Here is a 20896-nt window from a genome sequence, read left to right on the forward strand (position 1 = left end):
TCGTTTCTCATCACAGAATGTGGCAACTTCACTTATCAAGGTTCGAGTATTCTGTCAAGTTTAAGTGGGTCGTAGTTTTAATATAGCTACGGTTCCTTAAAGTATTCAAGTGTTTTGGGTCAATGTTTCCACCAATTGAACCAATTCAAGATGGTCCTTCCATTCGAGCTATTTTCCAAACTATCCAAGCTCGGGAAATCACATCACAAAGTGCTCTTCTTCTTCTCTAAACCCAACATTTATTCTCTCACAATTCAAGTCAAGATTTTACTTTCAGCTATAAATAAAATATATATTATTTTTTATGATCTGAGAAGAGCAGAGATGATGTCGATTTGCATGAAAAAAGAAAAAAAAAATGGAGGGCAAAGAAAGATGAAAATGGAGAGAGCATAAAACAACAAAGTAAATGAAAAACCGAGTAGGACCAAAGTGAAAAAACAACAAAGACTGATTTTTTAAGAGACTGGATGTGGAAAAAATAGCTAAAAAGTTCTTGGTTTTTCCTTGCTACAATTGATTTTTTATATGAATTATTTATTTATTTTACATTTTTTAATTTTATTTACAACTATTGTTAAGAAAATTTTAAAAATATTAAAATTTTTTTAACCATAGCTCAGGAATCAAATTAGCTATTAGCCCTTTGAGTTGAGGTGAAACATTACTCTTTTAACAAAAGTTAATAGTTGAGTGATAAAAATTAACAATTTCATAATGTCACTTATTATTATGTAACTTTTAAAAGTTAGTTGATTGAAATGTAATTTCAAACAAAATTTAGAGACAACTGGTGTAATTAAGCAGTCACACATCTTTGAAAACAAGATTTAAGTCAATTTTGGCAACTTCCGACTCTCGACCTGACTCGACCTTCAATTCAAGATCATTTCCTACTAGTAATTTGTGTATCATTAGGATATTTTTAAAATATTTTATATTTTTATATAGTTTGATAATTTAGTAATACACATTATATATAAGATTTTGATAGGATGGTATATCTTTTTATGTCAGTGTTGTTATGTTCAATTATTGATTTTCAAATTATATTTTCGTTTTTTCAGTTTCATTCAATTAAATATGATGATAGAGATAGTTTTATCAGTGTCGCTATGATCAATGTCATGCTGGTAACACTAGTTAGTCTCAAAACTGCAAAATATCATCTCAATAGATAGCACTGCAATTCAATGAAGTCTATGTTTGATAATAGATTAAGCAGGCTCCTTTGAATAAGGACTTATTGCACACGTCATCAAAAATTGGTGAGATATAAGGCATTGCTTAATCTAAAATATAACATCAGCTACATGGACAAAAGGTGTTAAAAAACTGAAATTACAAGTGCAAGCCTGCCGGATATGGGGTTCCAATTGTGGTCACAAAAGGCACCAGCCTTCTATATTCCCTTCGTCTCCCCAGGGCACAGCTATCGAGTACCCGCCCGAGGATCATTCTAGTGTTTTGCAAAGCCACCTCTCTAGGTGTCATACCTGACTCGGTGGATGATGTTGAACTGATCCCAGAACAAGCTCCGAAACCGTACTGTAGAGTCCCACCTCGAGCCTTGAAGGAGGTCTGAGAAGCTAGCAGCTTCTCATCCGTCCCATTTTCAAATGACCCAGACTCATATGGGTGCGAAGTAGTCAATGAAGTACAACTCTGAAAAAGAGCTTCTAAAACACTTAGTGCTTCCCAACACAAACTGCTCTCAACTAGCTGGGATACAATGGCATACATGTATGGGATCTGAGCCGTATCAATGGGAGTGTGCAAGAGCAGTGCCTTAAGCATGAGCAATATAACGCGTTGATACTCGACCGGACCTCTCTCCAGTAGCCTTAGCAAGTGTCCAAAAGCCAAGGCTGAGTGCTTAGGGAACCATTCGTTGCATAACAAGGGTGAAACACAGGCAAGGAGATTATCAATGCTTTTGATCTCACCTCTGGAGTATGCCATAAACACGGTAGCTAGGTCATCCATTGATTCTACTTGACACCAAATCGAGATGTTGGCAGCAACAGAGCAAGCTTTGTGGTACTGTTGTTGGAGTGGTGAAGCTGGTCCTACCAATGGGTCTTTGCTGAGCTGTAAACAAATCCATGGAAGCAATCCTGTAATGTGCATCAGCAGTCTAGTCTCACGATCCCCAAAAATGGAGTCGCATGAGTGCACTGTCATACGAGAGAGGACCTCTATCGCTACACCATGACTAACAGTGGACATAAGGCCTTTAAGTACAAGAGGCTGCACTCCTTCAAATGCTGGCAGATTGCCGCTAGTTGCTGGCAAGTCATATAACCTAGATTCCATCCGCTGAAAGTCACCAATATCAACATTACTTAGCTCATCTCGAGGCATGCTGGAAAGGAGAACATTTTCAATTGTTCTGTCACGAAACGATAAGCGATCAATCACGCGTGAGAAAAGCTCTAGGACCTGGCAGTAGATGTGAATGAAATCTGTGTGCATCATTGCCACACAACCCCAAAAGAGTTGTGGGAAGAGTATTACCTTCTCTGGATCCATGTTCTCAACCATTACTTGCAATGTCAGTAAAATCTCCATAATGAAGCCCAGAACATGAGGTACTGGATTTCCCAAGCATCTATGTAGGCAACGAAGGAGTAAAACACATGTGTCACTTGTTACACTAGGCCGCAATGCACGATAAATCTGGTGAGAACGACAGGCAAGGTGTCTGGAAGTGCACTCCATGGCCCATTTGAGTGCCTCAACTCCCCAAGTCTCACGAAGATCTCCTTGGAAGAAGATTGCATCAACCATACTCTGAACAAGGGCAGACAAAAGTGAAGCACTAGGAAGGTCAGTCCTTGTAACTGTAGAGTCCTCATTCTCCCACATCATGCTCCCTCGCTTTGACTGAACGTACTTGATCAGACTAACAACCTGTTGTTTGTTCTCTCCATCGTTGTTTTCAACCTCGTACAGCTCTAGATGCCTACCTGCAAGTGAGTATAGTAGATTAACAAGCAAATGCTGGCAGTGCTCCAATACAATATCCTCAGAGCTATCCATTGAAACAAATGTGACATGAAATAGCAGAGGTAAGTGCTCGCGGAAGTCTTCATCATTCTCATATGCAATTTCTGCCAGTAGAATCAATGCTATATCTGCACGAGTGAGTGAGTGCTGCTGGTTCCCTTGCAAAGCAGATTGAAGTTCTTTAGCATTGACACCAAGCATACCTACCCCAGACTGCATGATATCTTCGACAGAATTGGGAGTGTCAATTAGGTAATCTCCACTGTCCCTGGAAGCATGGCGGCTTCGTAAACTTCCTGTGGAATTCCAAGCCCCCATTAAAGGCCCTGGCATGTTTACCAATCCTGGTAGGAGCTGAGCTGACCTTCCTGCAGTTCCTGGAACAATGCTTAATTCTGGAGGCATGGAAATTAGTGAGCCTGAGGAATTTCGCCCAGCAACACCAGGTGGACGCCAACTCAGGCTTCCACTAGTATTTCTCAATGGACCATCAAAGGAACCCCGGACAAGTAATGGTGACATATGTGACTGGCTGTCTGCAAAAGATGCAATCTGGGCAGTTGCAGGCCCCTGAGAGAACTCCAAGATAAAATTTCCATTGGCATCGGCCCTGTTTCCACTTGGCCGAATTGGTTCAATGCTATCTTCCAGCATCCGCTGTGACAACTGATAAACTAGATGGTCAATTGTCCGCTGTGGACATATACGTGCTAGATACAAACTTACTCGCTTAGCAACTGAGAAATATGTGGCAAAAGCACCACTTATTTCAGTAGAGGCATTTGAATCACAATCCTCAATTCCTTTGGTGATCAAGAAATCTAAAATTGGGCTAATGTTCCGGGGCTTGCTGGCAACTGTGCTCCAGAGTTTCTCAATTTCATCAGGAAACTGATCTCCATGCCTCCACGTCACATAATAAAGACTTTTTAATAATCTTTCACTCCAACCTGAGTCCTTGAGTTTCCAAAAATTTAGATTTTCAATCCATGGAGCCATACAGGTTAACACCTGATGCTGAGCAATTATATCAACAGCATCAAGTTGTCTTTGCATGATCTCCTCACAGAGGAGTTGGCTCAACTCAGGGTGATCTTTGGCTAATTTGCAAGAGAGCTTGTACTGGAACTGTTGGTAGGAATCAGGGAGATTACCAACAACAGCAGCTCGATAGCTACCTGATCCTTCAATGCCATCTTCAGCCCATTCACGTAGAGAGAGTGTTTCAAGCATCTGAAGGGCATCATCACGGATTTGTCTAGACGGATCTACAACCTTGTAGAGGATCAGGCTTAAGAGCCTTTGAGTCTCACAATTTGGTATCTCTTGTCGCATGTAGACCTCGGCTAGTACACTGAAGTAACCATCGGCTATAGCAGGGTCAGAGTAATAGCACTGAAAATCACAAAGTGAAATGATTAAATGCAAAAACATAGGCCTAATAGGAAAAGAAAAAAAAAAAACAGGATGATGCCGCATTCCACTAGCATACTTAAGAGAAATGTGCTAGACAAGAAGCAACCTAAAATTTAAGTACATCGTATAATTGGCATACAAGGAAATGCATATGCTGTTTGTGGGGAAAAAGGTGCCTGACATACCTGATCGATGCAAGCAGGAAATAGATCCAAATTATTAAGAAGAAGATTTTTCAAAGCTAATTTTGCTAAAGCAACACGATGATGGCCACCTTTATGCCTATCTCGAGAAGCAGCTCCACGTCCTTCTCCTGTGTATTTGGAATAAGATGGAGTTCTTGGGTCAGGTGAGTAACCATATGGAGCCTTGGCTGCAGGCTCATTGAACAAACTATTAATCCAAACTATAACTCTGCCACTCATTTTTCTAGCATTGTCATCAAAACAAGGTCCATAGAGAAGTGAAGCCATAGCAGTCATAGAGGCCCACTGGATTGTGTCGGTTTGTTCACTCGAATCTTTGTCAAATGAAATTTTGTCCACAGAATCTTTTGACCTGTGTTGTAAAGCCTTATATCGTTCAACTTCACGTCGATAGTCACTAGAACCATCCTTTCCCCATGAACTTCCCGGCTCATCGCACCAGGATAAAAGAAGATCAAATAGTTTCTTCCTATATCTAAGATCAAATCGATCTGATTTTGAATCCACAAATTCAGGGGCCAGAGATCTTAAAACAGAAGCAAGTGCATAGCGAAGTGGTTGTGTTTCCTGAAAGCTGTCAGCAGATGCTATTGCAATCTGTTTAGATGTGTCTTCAATAAACCTGAGATAGTGGCGACGAAATACAGGCTTTCGGCCCAAGAATCCTGGCCAGATGTTCTCGGCAACAGTGCGATAAATATTGGCAATATGGACTCGAAGGTCCTCACGCCGTGTCTGCTTTTGACTCTGCATCCAAAGCATCGGAGTCAACACAAGTATTCTGTAAACTAGAATTACCCCTTTATTTGTCATTGGAAATGAAATAGGTTTCATCCCAAGCTGGATTGGACATTTTCTGGTCGGGAGGAGCAGCCACAAACCCTGAAATATGGAGAAAACTAAAAAAATGCATATACTGTTACAACAGACATACATACCTTCCATTTCGGCTTTCCTTCTGTCTCTGAAGAAACCTCCTCAACAAATGATGCGAGTTCACTAAACATTATCTCACAACATTCCAAGTGTGAGTGCCCAAGAGCCATGGTGGCACAATGCTAAGTTAAAAAGGAAAATATATCAATTAAGCAACAAACTTGGAATCATCTAGAGTAGCAAAGCTAGCGGAAGAGCATTATAAACAAAAGCAAAAGCAAAAGCAAAAGCATACAGACGACACTTTACCTAATTTCTAATACTCTAGCAGAAAGGGTATCTCATGGTTAGTGTGCTCATGTCATCTATACATTCAACACTATGAAGTAGAATGATCTCATTAGCATGTTACTTACTATGTGTGCTTCTGATCCAGATTTCAAAGAGGGGAAAATAAGATGGTAAAGTTCTCTTGTCGCAACTATGCTTCCCGCTTCCTTACTATCTGGTGGACATGAACATACAAACATTGCATACATGAGCCACTGATCCAGTTTGTTATCTAAATCTTGTGACTGATGAGCTTTTCCACCTAACTCAGCAGGTGTAATATGAGCAAGACGCTGCAAAACCTCCACCCTGACAAGTGAAAATGGCTTAGAAGAGGATCCATGGAATCTTTACAGTATTAAAACTAATTAACGGGAAAATTTTATAAGAACGCAAATAGAAAGTGAGCATCAATAAACAACCATTCAGAACTTCATGTTTATTGCAGAAAGATGAAACAATGAAACCCAAAGACCGCAAACATGTATGGACCATAGACATGGTTTTTTATATTCTTCCACCCATCCAGTAGACCAGTACTAGAAATGTCGCCAAGGCATAAAGATTATTCCTCGTTAGGTTTCATTTATTGATAACATTACTATCAGTATCAGTAGAACATCCAATCGGTTCTAGGCAAAACATAATGAGACTATTGCAACAGATTCCTTGGCAAAGATGCATAAGAACTATCATATTGTACGTACTTGGCATCTAGAACTGAGGTTGGGCAAATTTCAGCTGCATATTTCACAAGCTCACTAAGACATCTTGCCCACCTATTTTTATCAGGACTCTCAAATATTATAGATTGAAGAGAGACATCGGAAGGAATTGCATCAGATTCTCGTCTGTAATCAAACAAACGAGCAGAATCCCAGTAACAACTCTGAACTATGTCCTCCTGCAGTATTTAGTTTTAAGTTCTGAATAGCAGTTGATAGAGATTAAATAAATGAAATAATAAAGTAAATATATCCCACCCCATGTTCTTCCAGCACGTCAATTATAAATATGGGTTCAACTTCATATCTTCTGTTATAATCTAGCTGCTCATGAAGTGAAAGGTCTCTTATGTCATTCCTTAAGGCACGTGCACAACGCAGTAACTCCAATGCTGTGTGACGGATCTGGCTATCCACAGAGCTAAGGAAGATAAGACCAACTGCATCTATCTCTGATGCACGAAACTCCATAGCTTCCGCTTGTTGATGGAAAGAAGACTTCTTGAATGCAGTGTTGTGCTGCACTGTCCGTTTTACATCTTGAGCATCTTGTTCCAGTCTATCATCAATAAGACAAGCTCTCCAAAATCGCATAAGTTCTAACAATCGCCCTAGTGATGTTTGAATCAGAAGAGGGAAGTCATCAGGCAACCGGAGGATGAAGTTGGCCATCCCTCTGATAACTGCAAACCGACGATGTGGAAGGTACCGTACAATGCGGTTCAGTACCTGAACTGCTTCCTCACGAACACCAGGATCAATGCTTATCCCGTGTTGAGGGATTATTTCAGTTATCTTATCGCTTCGGCCAACTTCTTCAATCAGGTAAGGTATGCACTTAAGCGCTGATCGGAACAAATACCCTTGAGACTTTTCCTTGGTTACAGCATCTGGAAAGCATACATATCATTTGCATCCAGATAAGGGATAAAATACGCAAGTCAAAAGTGGAAACCTAGCATTCATAGCACCGACACATCTTGAAGCAAGTAAACGTTTGATGGATGCTCACAAAACATAAAATATAATTGCCAAACTGATTGATAAACAAATAAACTAAATGCTAAATACACAAATTTTTTAGCTTCTTTGTCCTTTTTTGCTTCATATGATGAGAAGCAAATTTAGTTAGTTAAATACTCATTCTACAATCAATAGGATTTAAGAGAGGAATTACCTATTGTTGTCCTTGAAGAAGTCAGAAGAGCCTGACTATATGTCCTATGGCAAGACCTTAATATTGACTCAATTGCAGCCTTAACTTTTGGCATGTAGTGACCAATATCATGACCTGCTCATACAACATAAATAGGCGAATGATTGGTATGAAAAATATGACTGTTATTTGGATAATAAAGTTATGAGTTACCTTTAAATATTTCCAAGCCAACATGCTGGCTTGAAGGTGACATAACTATCGCAAGCAAGGCACGTAAACCAATAACCTTTGCTTCACTTGGACTATCTTGCTTCAACAATTCCAAGATCATGTGATTCATGGCAAAATCAAGGTTATGTTCCGCTATAGTCACACAGAATTCCACAAGCTTATCATGTTGTATATCCTGAGTTAGCATTCCTTTCCTCAAAAGTATTAACAGTTGAGAAGTTACACTATCAAGGTAATCCCATATACGGTTTGGTGGTTGGTTAGCTGCATGAACGTTTAAGTAGAATCTTAAAACTTTATGAAGACAGTCCAAAGACATGAAACGATGATTCTTGTCCTGCATATATAGTACCAGATGCTTCATTACAAGGACAGCTGAAATGGAAACTGATGAATATGAACAGAGGTTAAAAGCATAAGAAGAGTTGGAAAATTCACGTTATGCGTGCCTGTCCAGCACTCAAGGCCCAGACGATATATGTGTGTGTCTGGGTGTGTAAAAGTCAACTTACTCGTAGAAGCTTGTAGAGTTGCTCCATGTGAGAGCTTAAGTTGCTGTGGAATATTTGAGGATCTCCAAGACATAGAAGTAGAGTCACCAAAGGATAACCAACCTAAAACAGAGAATTGTTTATGTGAAAGAGAGAGAAAGAAAAACTGATCACAATGCACAAAATACATTAGAGACAGATGAAAACAATGTTTAATAGAAATTTCCAACAAAAAGTAAAAATTTGAAACAAAAAGGTTATTATCATCTTGGAAGCAGGATTACATTATGACCGTGTGCTACTGTAAGCTTAAAAAACTAAAAATTAAGTGCTAAATTTTTAGTATTGAATTTTATAAAATTAAATTTATATTATAAAATTATTTGATGCATTTATAAAAATTAATCGTTGAATATAATTATTTTGATTATAATAATAAATTTTATTTTGAAAATTCATTATTTCATAATTTTAATGTTATTGATTATTTGGAATAGCTTTAGAAATATTTTATTTTAATCATAAGAATATTTTCAATATTAACTAATAAATAGCTATCACTCATTTATTGTATTTAACACTTTTTGAAAATTTAATATTAAGTAAAAAGTTAATATGATGATGAAATATAATTAACAAATTAAACCTTAAAATTTTCATTTTCAATGAAATAAAAATTTCTAATAATTTATCAAACACATCTTTATTTCACCAAAACTAAGGAAACTTATCACTTAACTAACATCCTATAAAAATAGGATTCCTATATGGTATATACACTGTTATCTAACATATACAATCCACCAAAATTTATATACTCACGTTATCACAATATATGATACTTCCTCTCAAGTTGGTGAGTAGTTATCCTCCATTCCAAGATGGTTAACAATTTCTTGAAAAACATTTATTTGGTGCTAGTTGATCCTTTATTGAAATAAATGGTCTTCAAATAAATTCATTGTGAGTTCATCCTTGATCAAATGTCTATCTTTTTCCACATGTTTGATTCTTTCATGTTGCACTACATTATATGCAATATTGATTGCCGTTTGTTGTCACAATACAACTGCATAGGGACTTTTGATAACTTCAATAACTTAGAATTTTTTGTCTTTTATTTTATTATACTTTAGGACCAAAGTTTGGTTTTAGGTTAATTTTAATAGATTATATGAATTTTTATTATTTATGTTTAATTTATATTTTGGGTTTTTAAAATATATTATTAGTGTTGATTTGGACTTGTTTTATATAAATTTTTATACATTGTAGGCGAAGAATGAAAAAAGGAGAGATTAATTTATGCAAGAAATTATTTATTCACTCTAACAGATCTTACTTTAGATAGAACCTGCATTTGATGCGAGTATTTTGAGAACCAATTTTTACTCTAACAAATAATTACAAGGCGATTCTTTAATGATACAAATTTTAAAGGGAAAAAGAAGCAAAACCTCAAGAGGAGAGAGTGAGAAGAGAAAAGCTGTGACAGCTTTGAAGCATCAATAATTTACAGAAATCAATAAAAACTCAATTTCTCCATCTCTTTTTTTTTTTTTTTTTTGCTTTTATTTTTTATGATTAATTTTGCATGAACTAAATTTCCTTATTAGGGTTCATATTTATCCATTCTTTGTTTTTTATAATAGTTTGGTTAACTATTAATTTGACAAAATTAAACAAAGGTGAAAAATGACTTTACATTTTAGGTATGAATTTAATAATTTTTACTCTAAATTAAATGGGTTAAATCTTGATCTATAATTAAGATAAGAATATACTTAATTATCTAGCTAAAATTGTAATTTATTCTTAATCAATTTCGTTTAAATCATTGGCATAAAAATATAGCTTAATAATTAGATTAAATTTATTGTTTAATTGCATGGAAGATAATTAAGGAATTTTAATACCCATGTTAGTAATCAACTTTATTAAGATAAACAAAGTGGAGATTAGAACAAATAACTATGCATTAGATGAAATTATAATCTTAAGATTTTATTATTATTTGATTATTCAATTAGATTTTCTTTTTAATTTTATTTATTAATTTAATTTTAAAAATATTATTGTTGATTTATTTAGATGAGTTATAGAATAATAATTGGTGATTAGCATTGAATAACTCTATGTGGAAATGATATTTTATACTACTTATTACAATATGTATACTTGCATATGCGATATTTATCCAATACCTTCCAATTTTATCTTTAGATCATCAAGAATTATTTTAATTCACATATTCATAGTACCATTCGCCTGAACTCTAACTTTGCACTTGACCTTGCCATCACATTTTTCTTTTTCCTCTAAGTATAATAGCTCAAAGTTGTCCTCCAGTCAACTAATGGTCTAGCATACTCAATGTAGATATAAGCTTTTATAGTCATGCTTTCTAACTTGAATAAAATTGTTTTTTAATATTACCCTTCAAATACTGCAAAATTCTAAATAAGTCTTGAGATGCATTTCCTTTGGATTGTGTATAAATTCTCTGACTACACTTAAAACAAATGTGATTTTTGGTATTGTATGTGTCAAATAGATTAATCTTACGACAAGTCTTTCGTAAGAACTTTTACCCACAACAAAATCATTTTGAGCACCACATAGTGTATAGTTTTACTCAATTGTCATATCAATTAGTCTAAAACTCAACACTCCTACTTGCTTCAATAAATCAAGCAAGTGTTTCTACTCTGAAATAAAAATTCCTTGCTTTGAATGTGCTACTTCAATACCGAAAAAGTAATTTAATTTTCCAACTTCTTTGATGTCAAATTTTTTCAGCATGAACCCTTTTAAACTTTGCATCTCTTCCGTATCATTACCTACTATGATAATATCATCCACATATACCAACAACACTATCATGCACCTTAACTTTGAGTGCCTTACAAACAGAATGTGACCACCTTCACTTTATTTATATCCCAAGGTAGTCATTAGATCTATAAATCTTTCGAGCCAAGCCCTTAATTATTGTTTAAGCTATAGAGGTCTTTAAACTTACAGACCATACCTTTTTTCTAGATTTAAGCCTGGAGGACTCTCTTACAAATCTCCTCTTTTAAATCGCCATGGTGAAATGATTTTTTTTTTGCATCAAACTGTTGTAGGTTCCACCCTAAATTTGCAGCCAATGACAACATGACATGTACAGTATTAATCTTTGCAATAAGATAAAAGATATGAAGGTAATCAATGACATAGGTTTGAGCATACCATCTGGCAACCAATGTTGCCTTATGCCTTTCTACTGAACCATTAGACTTGTGCTTCATCTAAAAAACCCATCAATGTTCAACAACTTTATTTCCTCTCGACAGTTCTACTAACTCTCGCATTTTGTTATTTTTAAGAGCTTCCATCTCCTATATCATAACATTCTCTCACTTACCTCTTATTTCTTTAAACTTTTTGGTATAAGATTTGTGTGAAGATTGCTATGAAAGGCTCTATGGCTTTGGAATCATAAAAATGCCATTTGATCCATGGATCTGAAATCTATGGCACAAATCATTGAAAAAAGTTCCCTTGAGGCATTAACAACAAAATTCTCAATTTTTTCCTCGTTGAACTCAAAAATTCAACCTTGTGAGTTTTCTTTATTACACAAGCAAGCACTAGCCATATGTGGCAATCCTTTGTCACATCTCTATTAATCATTAAGGGTTGTCCATTAAGTTTCTGTGACTTATCTCTTATATAAGACGTTTCTAGTAGTATGTGCAATAATAAGTCCCTATTAAAAGACTTGGACAAATTAGAGTGTTTCTTACTACCTTTAAATTATTGCAAAACTCCATAATCCTTTAATCTTGCAATCTTGGTGACAACAATAGATCCATCTCCCATCAATGTGTCCAACATAACACTTCGTCGTTCTTCTTCAGTTCAAGTGATAAAATATTTCCTCATTCAAAGGTCAATCCTCCTTCCCTAAAATTTGGGCTCTCACAACATCAAACTCAGAATTGAGGCCTTAGAAAGTTGTTGATATGATCCTTTTCCATGAACTTCTTTAATGTTGCAATATCTCCTTTGGATGCACTAATAGGGATCCATTTCCTACCATAGACCTAGCAAAAGACTCAAATATTCAATAATAGATCGATTCCAATGCTTGGTTGTTGAAATTTGTCTTAACTCCATAGATTTGGACAATATCATTGACCTTGGAATATCTCAGCCTAATAAAATCCTAGATCTCCTTGGCAATGATAAGGAACATACACGTATCACTAATCTCCGAAAGCATCGATTCCACAACCATGGAATCTTGTGCATCCCTGTCCTCTAATTGAAGATATTTTTTAGAAGATTTGTGCCCAACAAATGACTTAATTTCCCTTGACCCTTCAAAGATGTATAAAGAAAATTGGGGACCATTTCAAATAATTCTTTCATTCAATCGTTAGGATGACTAAATGATTTTCAAATTTTCAATGATTGAAGTAGTTGTGTTTTGAATCATGGTAGTCTCTAAAGTAGAACTAGTTTTAGTGGAATCTAACATGATTGCTTAGAAATGAAGCAAACAAGGGTAAAGAAAGGAGTTGGGAATTGGATGAACAAAAGAAACCATAAATTTAGTTGGTAAAAAATCTTTTCAAGAAAGAACCAAAAACATCTGATATCGTGTAGAGAATTAATTTAATCATTAAAAAACTAGAGATATTACAGACTCTTATGCACATAGTTATAATCTTTATCACACTAGGGAAAAACATCACTTAACTAGTATCTTGCAGAAAAAGGATTCCTATATGATATATACAGTCCACCAAAACTCAAATACTCAAGTGCATTATCCGACAATAGTGTTCAAGCATCATCAATACGAAAACTTTACAATGTTACAAAAAAAAGGGGGGAAGAATACATTTTAAATAAAAATTCACATCTAATCTAAATGCATGGACAACTTTCTATCACTCTACCTGAAAATATGTTCATGGAGAAACAAAATAAAGTATAGAAAAGTAGTTAAATAGGTACTTAAGCATTCTAATTGATGGAAATTGTCAATAATCTCACAGAAAGTATGCAGTAAATAAATTTTTTTTTAAATGATAATGTGTCTTGAATGACGAATTACTTGCTCATCTCAAAATTCCAGTTATAATGAAAATCAAAGAAAACATACATGAAAGCAACACAAGTGAAAGCTCTAGTGAATCTTTCTTTTCATTTTAATTAAGCATTGACATATAAATATAACTAATCCTACACAGTTGAGGGTCTTAGTGAACCCTTTTTTTCACTTTAACTAAGCATTGAAATTTAAAAATAACTAATTCTACACTTCCCCTACTTATCATGAACTTGGTGGTGAAAGGAGTAATAGGGCCTTTGGAAAGGGATAAAAGTTTTGTTATTACTCTCTCTATATTAGGAATTCTACAAAAACAAAATTCTTAGAATTTCTCTTCCTTTATAACTAATTTACTAATTTCCTTCCTAGTTTTTTAGGGTATGAAATCTAGAACATTAACGAGTAAAAATGGAGAACATCTAAAGACCTACCAACAACAAAGTGACATAAAAAAATATTTTCAACAATGTAGTATCTCCTTTACCAAAAAACACAATTTATTTTATGATTGAGTAGATTTCATTTTTTCCTAATCCTTAGAAGCATCTATTAGAGATTAGTCAATTTATTCCTATAGATTGTGTAACTGGTAAATGAATATTTTCTAGGCTGTGAAGTAGAATTAGAGGCTAACCTTTATTCTGTCATCTTATTAGACAACCAATTCAAAATTCCAAGAAAAATAGATAAACAGATGCCCTTACACCTATATGTTTGCTCTGTTTGTCCATCCAATGCATGAGGTTCTCTCTAATTCGCCCAACAGCTTCATACCATAGAGTGATAGCAAGGTCTACACCTATAGGAGGCCATTGGTTTTTCCCACCATCTGCAAGTGGTGCTAGAATGTTTGAAAGCATGTTGCATAATGCATGATACAACTCACTTTTCCGTTTATGTGGAGCACGATTAAGAGGATTTGCTTTTGCCACGAAAGAAGCTGATGCATTCAATCCTCCCTCAGTCTTAACCTGGAAACTAGTTATTGTCAAACACTGGTCATCATGATGTCTTTTTCTTTGAGGTAAGAGAAAAACATAAAAACAAAATGTATCATACCCCTAACTTTAGGTAGCGCATCCCATTTATAATACTAAGTGTTTCACTTCTGGCAACACTACTATCTATTCGACGAGTATTAGATTCCATGAAAAAACGCTCAGTTACAGAAGTAAACCTGTGAAAGAAAAGAACAATTAATACGTATTAATATAATAACTTTGGATACCTACCATTAAGCATTTCACCTATTTTTAAAATAAGTTTTCAGACATAGCTTAGATCTTTAAGAAGTCTAGAAACAATCAAAAATATGATTCTCTTTTATAGTTACAAAAAAAAAAACTCTTCCCTTCACCCACTGATATTACCTTTGTTTTGAGTACATAGAAAACCTATTGGGTTTGAGCCATAATAGGTAAAAGAAGGTATTCCATGAACCTAATACAACCTTTCAATCCCAAATTCTCAAATTTGAGACATCCAATATATATTCCAAGACCTTTCACGAGAAAAAAAAAAGGAAAAGAGAATAAATCCCTTGGAGATGTCCTCTAGTAGACAACATTATTACCATCTTTTGACATATAGGTTTGATTCTTCATCAGATATTTCTCACTAATAGGGAGGGGGAAATATCATCAACCATTTTAAAATGGTATGACAAGTACAACATGAACAACATCCCTATCAAATTCTAATGCCACCGTACAATAACACAAGTACCTGATCCGAGATAAGGCGCCTAAGAGTTGTGCAACTAAGTCAAGAAGGAGACTCCGTAAATCAACTAGTGAGGGATAATCAACCTGACTAACAACCCTGTAATAAGAATGTATTTTCAAATCAATAATCCAGCGAGATCAGGCCAAATAAATTGTTCAAAAAATTAATCTATGCAAACCCTATATTATAATAATACTTCAATGACTATAATATAATTAATGACAACGAATACAAACTAATGCCTATAAATTGTATATAAAACCTGAGCACTAAAAAGAACATAATTAAATCCACAACTTCAATTTGAGCAAGTCTAGACTTATCCTTCACTGCCTTACCTGTCAGCATTGATTAACCAATCAAAAACAAAGTTCTCAAGACCAGACCAAAGCTTCTCTGCAATGAAAGTCTAACATTTTACCAAATTCTGAAAAAAAATGTATAATTGCAAATGAGAAAAAATGGAAATGAACAAACCAGTAAGTCCCTCTTGCGGACAGCACTCAACAAAACGAATACAAGCTGAACAAAATATGCACTCCACAGCAAGCTAGTCCCCATGAAGACAAATTAAACTCACAGTGAATTAAGCAAAATAATTAAAACCATTTGGCAAATTTAAAAAAAAAGATAAAAGGTAAGCATCATTTTATAATGGGTCTAACATTCATTTTTAGTTTCCTTTAACTTGTTATTTCTTTCTTTTGGATGGAAAAAAGACACTCTTTACAAGCCATTGAATGAATTAAAAAAAACATGAGCTTTTATGTAGTAAAATCTATCAGCTATTAAAGAATACAAACCTTTCTCTGGAAAGTAGATGCATCATTTGCACCCTTTGGGGGTTCACTACAACCAAGATCACAAAAGCAAAAGTAAGACAATGAAATCCTATAGTCATAAAACAATTAGAATTAATGACCATATGCCTTGATTAAACAACATTAACTTCACATTGGCTTAAAGAAAACTTAAGATGATTGATTATTGATTGTTGAATTAAGTATGTTGATACCTGTACTTAACCTGTAAAGTACAGTCCACTTTGACTCAAAAGCCTTATTATTTTGTCCCACTAAAGGCACTTCACAAGTATTGGTTTCAGTCTCCACATATAAATTATTACAAATCCTAAAAGTTTTTCAAACTGGGATTGGGGTGTTACGAACTCCCCTATTAAAGCTTGACATCCCAGCTAAACCCAACATAAAACATACGAAACCAAAATCAGTCAAAGAGTTGGGATTCTAGAGATGGCTCTCATTATGTAGCACTTATCTCCCTCAGGGTTTTAGAGGTAGTTCTCACGATATAACATTTACCTCTCATATTCTAACTTGATTGATTTGATACCACTTTTAGATACCCACAATAACTTACAAGGTACTGTCCACTTCAAACTAAAAGTTTGACGATTTTTTCCCAAATGTGCATCGCAGGCATGGACTTATATCATAGTAGATCTTCAAAGTATCCCAACATAGTATTAAGGTGTTACAAGCTCCTCTCCGATTAAAGTTTGGCATCCTTGTCAAGCTCAACATAAAGTAAACAATGCTAGTATAACATCATTTTAGAGGTGGCTCCCACACGACACATGGCTCTTATATTCTTATTGGTTGTTTCTCTAGTACCATTGAGACTCGTACCAAACCTGTGAGGTATTGTCAACTTTGACATAAAAAGCCTCATAGTTTTGTGTGCGTGCGTGTATGTATATATGATAGTGGATCCTTTGAACTTTTCCACTCTTTTTTTTTGTATGAAAAGTAGTATTAAACTATCAATTTCGATCAATAATATTGCAGTTAAAAATAATATAAGAGACAAATGATACTAAGACAAATCACTATTAGAAACTAATAAGGGATTTTAGAATAAGAATTTGTAAGAAGAGTTAAATGGCAAAGTAAATAAGAAAATGATTCACCTTTCTCGCCATCTTAGAAGGGCTTCTAAAAGAGGAACAGGCGTATGTTGTGCAACCATAGCCAAGGAATCTAGTACTTGTTCATAAGCAGGGTCGGATGGTCGAAGACACTGTCCATCCTAAAAATTCAACAGGAAGAACATAAATATATTATTGAGTGTATGAAATGCTAGAACCGAAATAACAAAACACTAGGAGAATGAGAGAATGAAATTCTATGTATTATACACCATCAAATAATACATATATATAGGGGTGAGCAAAACTCGATTTGATTTGAAAAAAATAAAAAAATAAGTTAAATTTCGAGTTAATCGAATAGATTTATTGGAATTATTGTCAACTCGAATAACTCAATTCGAGTTTCGAGTTCGAGTCTAGTTGAATTTCACAATTTGAATAACTCAAATAATTTAAATCATAGAATTGTGTAAATACATTTTTAGTCTTTGTCAACTTTGAAAATAAGCATATTGATTCCTCTTAACAAAAATTACAAATAAAATTAAAATATTTTTCAAAAATTAAAAAAAATTTAATTCAAAATATTTATAAAATTTCAAAATTTATATTTTAAAAAATTATAATTTTATTTAAAATTCTAAAATATATCCAAAAAAGTTAAAATTTTAAATTTTTCTAAATAATAATTTTGGGGCCTAATTAATGATTCAAGTTTATCATACTCAAGTATCTTATTTTTTATTATTTTGCATTGAAATATTTTTCAAATATATATGGTTTCAAATTTATGTGCTCTAAAATAGGATTTGTTATCTTGTAACAATATTTTTATTTGACAAGTTTAATTTTTTTAATTTAACTCGAACAATTTCACTCAATTTGAATTTTATTTCACTCGACTCGATTCGAAAAATTTTCAAATTGAGTTAGGATGATAAATAGGACTCGTGAACTCTATTAACTCAAAATTTTTCACTCGATTCGACTCAATTCGATTGAGCGCTCACCCCTACATATACATATACAAGTTAGAACCTACTTTATAAGGAAAGAAATAAAATCAAATCAAATCACAAGAAAATCAAATCCCTAATAATTAGCTAACCTACAATTACATATCTACACATTCTTTAACACTTTCCCTCAAGTTGGAGCATGGATATTAATCTTGTCCATCTTGTTACAAATATAATTAATACGAGGCCCATTAAGAGGTTTCTAAAAGATATCTCCTAATAGATCTCTTATTTTGACATAACTCGTTGATATAAGTTTTTATTGAATCTTTTCACGAATGAAATGACAGTCGACTTCAATATGCTTGGTTCGCTCATGAACTACTGGATCGAAAGATATATGAAGAGCAACTTGATTGTCACACCATTTTTTTTCTAGTAATGACACTTTAAAACTCAATTCATTCAATAACTATTGTAACAACATAATCTCACGCATAGATTGTTTCATAACTCGGTATTCAGATTTTGCACTAAACTGGGAAACTACACTCTGCTTCTTGCTTTCCAAGAAATTAGATTCCCACACAGAAAAACACAAAAATCTATAGTTGACCTCTTATCCATCTTCAATCTTACACAATTTGCATATATGAAGCATTCAATACCTATGTTCCCATAGTTCTAATATAGAAATCATGAATTGGAACCCCTTGTAGGTAATATAAGATTTTTTCTAATGCTACCCAATGTGACGAGTAAATGTGAGATAAGTCAATTTCCCATCTAGTCCCCTATACCTCTCAGGATCCTCAAAAGGATCACTATCTCTCTACATAAATTGCAAATTGGAATCCATTACTATGCTAAAAGGTTGGCATCTCGACTTTGTAGTTTTTTTCAAGTAAGTCAAGGGTATATTTCCTCTTAAACAAGAAAATAGCTTTCTTACTCCTAGTAACTTCAACTCCAATAACATATCTTAATTGCCTTAAATCCTTCATTTGAAACTAAGTATAAAGGAATGATTTCAAAGCAAGGATGTCAACATCATCACTCCAAGTAATAAAAATATCACCAACATAAACCACTAGTAGAATTATACTTGCCTCCGAGTGTTTGTATAAAACCAAGTGACCACAAAAACTTTTCTATAACATCTAAACATGCTCGTAGGCTCTATTTCAAGCTATATAAAGATTTTTGAAAATGACATAGCTTCATATACCATCTCCCCCTGGCACAAAACCGAATGGTTGCTTTATATAGACTTTCTTCTGTAGTTTACCATGTAAAAAGGTATTTTTTATATCAAGTTGGTACAAAGGCCACTAATATGTAGTCGTCATAGAAAAGAACAAATGCACAAAAGTCATCTTAGCCACAGGAGAGAAAGTGTCCAAGTAATTAACCTCATAGGTCTGAGCATATCCTTTATCAATAAGATGATCTTTTAGTCACGCAACTGATCCATCAGAATTAACCTTGAGCGTAACCACTCATTTACATCCAATTACCTTTTGTCTAGTAGGAAAATTAACCAATTCCCAAGTACCATTACTATCTAAAAAAATCATCTCATTTATCATTACATCTCGCCAACCAAGAATACAAAAAGCCTCTCTAACAGTTTTACAAATTGAAATAGAGTTCAATGAAGAAATAAAAGAGCTAGCGACAGGAGATAATTGATCATAAGAGACAAAAGAGAAAATGGGATAAGTAGACTATCAATTACCTTTTCGAAGGGTAATGCGAAGGTCAATACTAGTGTCACAGGTCATGTAAGGAAGCCCGCGACCAAGGCACACTTGAAAGATCCATCTTGTTCACAAAGGGGTCATTTGGCCCAACAGGATTGACCCGTTGCTTGGAGAGGTCGTAGGCCCATCTACATAGCCGATTAAATATGAGAAGTAATATTAGAAGATTTGATTTTGTAATCTTAAAGGATCTTGTAACAAGACCCCTTAAGAATCCTAATTTGTAGATTGCCTTTAGTCTCAACCATTAATTTATTTTAATTTGTCCCATTGGATCTAGGGGAGCTTAACTATAAATAGAAGTCTCTCCCTCTCATAACCACTTCATACTTAAGTAATAGAATACTTTGAGAGCATTGACTTAAACACTTTGTAATTGCTTTCTTGTGGATTTTATGTTATTTCATTACTTTTTTCTTTGAGTTGTTTCTGTTTTATTTTCGACGCTTTAGAAAATTTATATCGAGAACTCTCACTTTACAAAAGTTAGGCTGACTTACACGGGTTTGAACCTAAGAAATGGCCTAAGGTTGCACAGATTGTGAAACGAAAATTTTAGCCCCGTGAGAGTTGGTAAAAGAGTCAAGGTTTCGAAGGCACCGAGCAAGATGTCAAAAGGAGTGAAAAAACAAATTGAGACATGTGGAAGGGCCAAGAAAACTATCCAATCGAGGGATACAAAAAGAGGAGTGGTGTAACATCCCAAACCCGACCTAGACGTTATGGCTAAATTCGGAGATGTCACAAAGAACAGTTTTGAAATCAGAGTCATTACAATAAATCATCCCAGCTGTTTAACTCATATTCACTTATATCAATTGTCAAAAGTATTTTTTTATTATTTTATTTTCCACAAACATCTAAAACTTGGTTTTTACTAAAATAAGGGTTTTTCAAAATTACGAATAGATTTTTTGAAAATAGCGTTTTCTATGACTTCCGATGTAGATCATGTTTTTGCAAATAAAATAATAAAACAATGCTTTTGACAATTGATATAAGTGAATA

The 20896-nt window shown here is 34.3% G+C and overlaps 1 protein-coding gene across 1 annotated transcript; it reads right to left on the minus strand.

Annotated features, from left to right (window-relative positions):
* Window positions 1-1184: 1184 nt before the first annotated feature.
* On the minus strand, window positions 1185-7572 carry LOC105785567 (uncharacterized). Its single transcript, XM_012611676.2, has 6 exons — window positions 6821-7572; window positions 6545-6741; window positions 5924-6146; window positions 5570-5689; window positions 4611-5378; window positions 1185-4404 (listed from the first exon to the last, which is right to left on the minus strand). Exons 1-6 carry the CDS (start codon window positions 7232-7234, stop codon window positions 1342-1344), a joined length of 4785 nt encoding a protein of 1594 aa, XP_012467130.2. The 5' UTR covers window positions 7235-7572; the 3' UTR covers window positions 1185-1341.
* Window positions 7573-20896: the final 13324 nt, after the last annotated feature.

The sequence above is a fragment of the Gossypium raimondii genome, chromosome 1, assembly GCF_025698545.1.
Source record: "Gossypium raimondii isolate GPD5lz chromosome 1, ASM2569854v1, whole genome shotgun sequence".
NCBI classification, from domain to species: Eukaryota; Viridiplantae; Streptophyta; class Magnoliopsida; order Malvales; family Malvaceae; genus Gossypium; species Gossypium raimondii.

Excerpts from the sequence above, each read along its gene's own strand:
- LOC105785567 (XM_012611676.2), bottom strand. The coding sequence starts at position 7,234 with ATGGCCAACTTCATCCTCCGGTTGCCTGATGACTTCCCTCTTCTGATT. Across the intron at positions 6,742-6,820 it reads ACGTGCTGGAAGAACATGGG|GAGGACATAGTTCAGAGTTG; the intron begins GTGGGATATATT and ends TAAATACTGCAG. Across the intron at positions 5,690-5,923 it reads CTGGATCAGAAGCACACATA|CATTGTGCCACCATGGCTCT; the intron begins GTAAGTAACATG and ends TTTTTAACTTAG.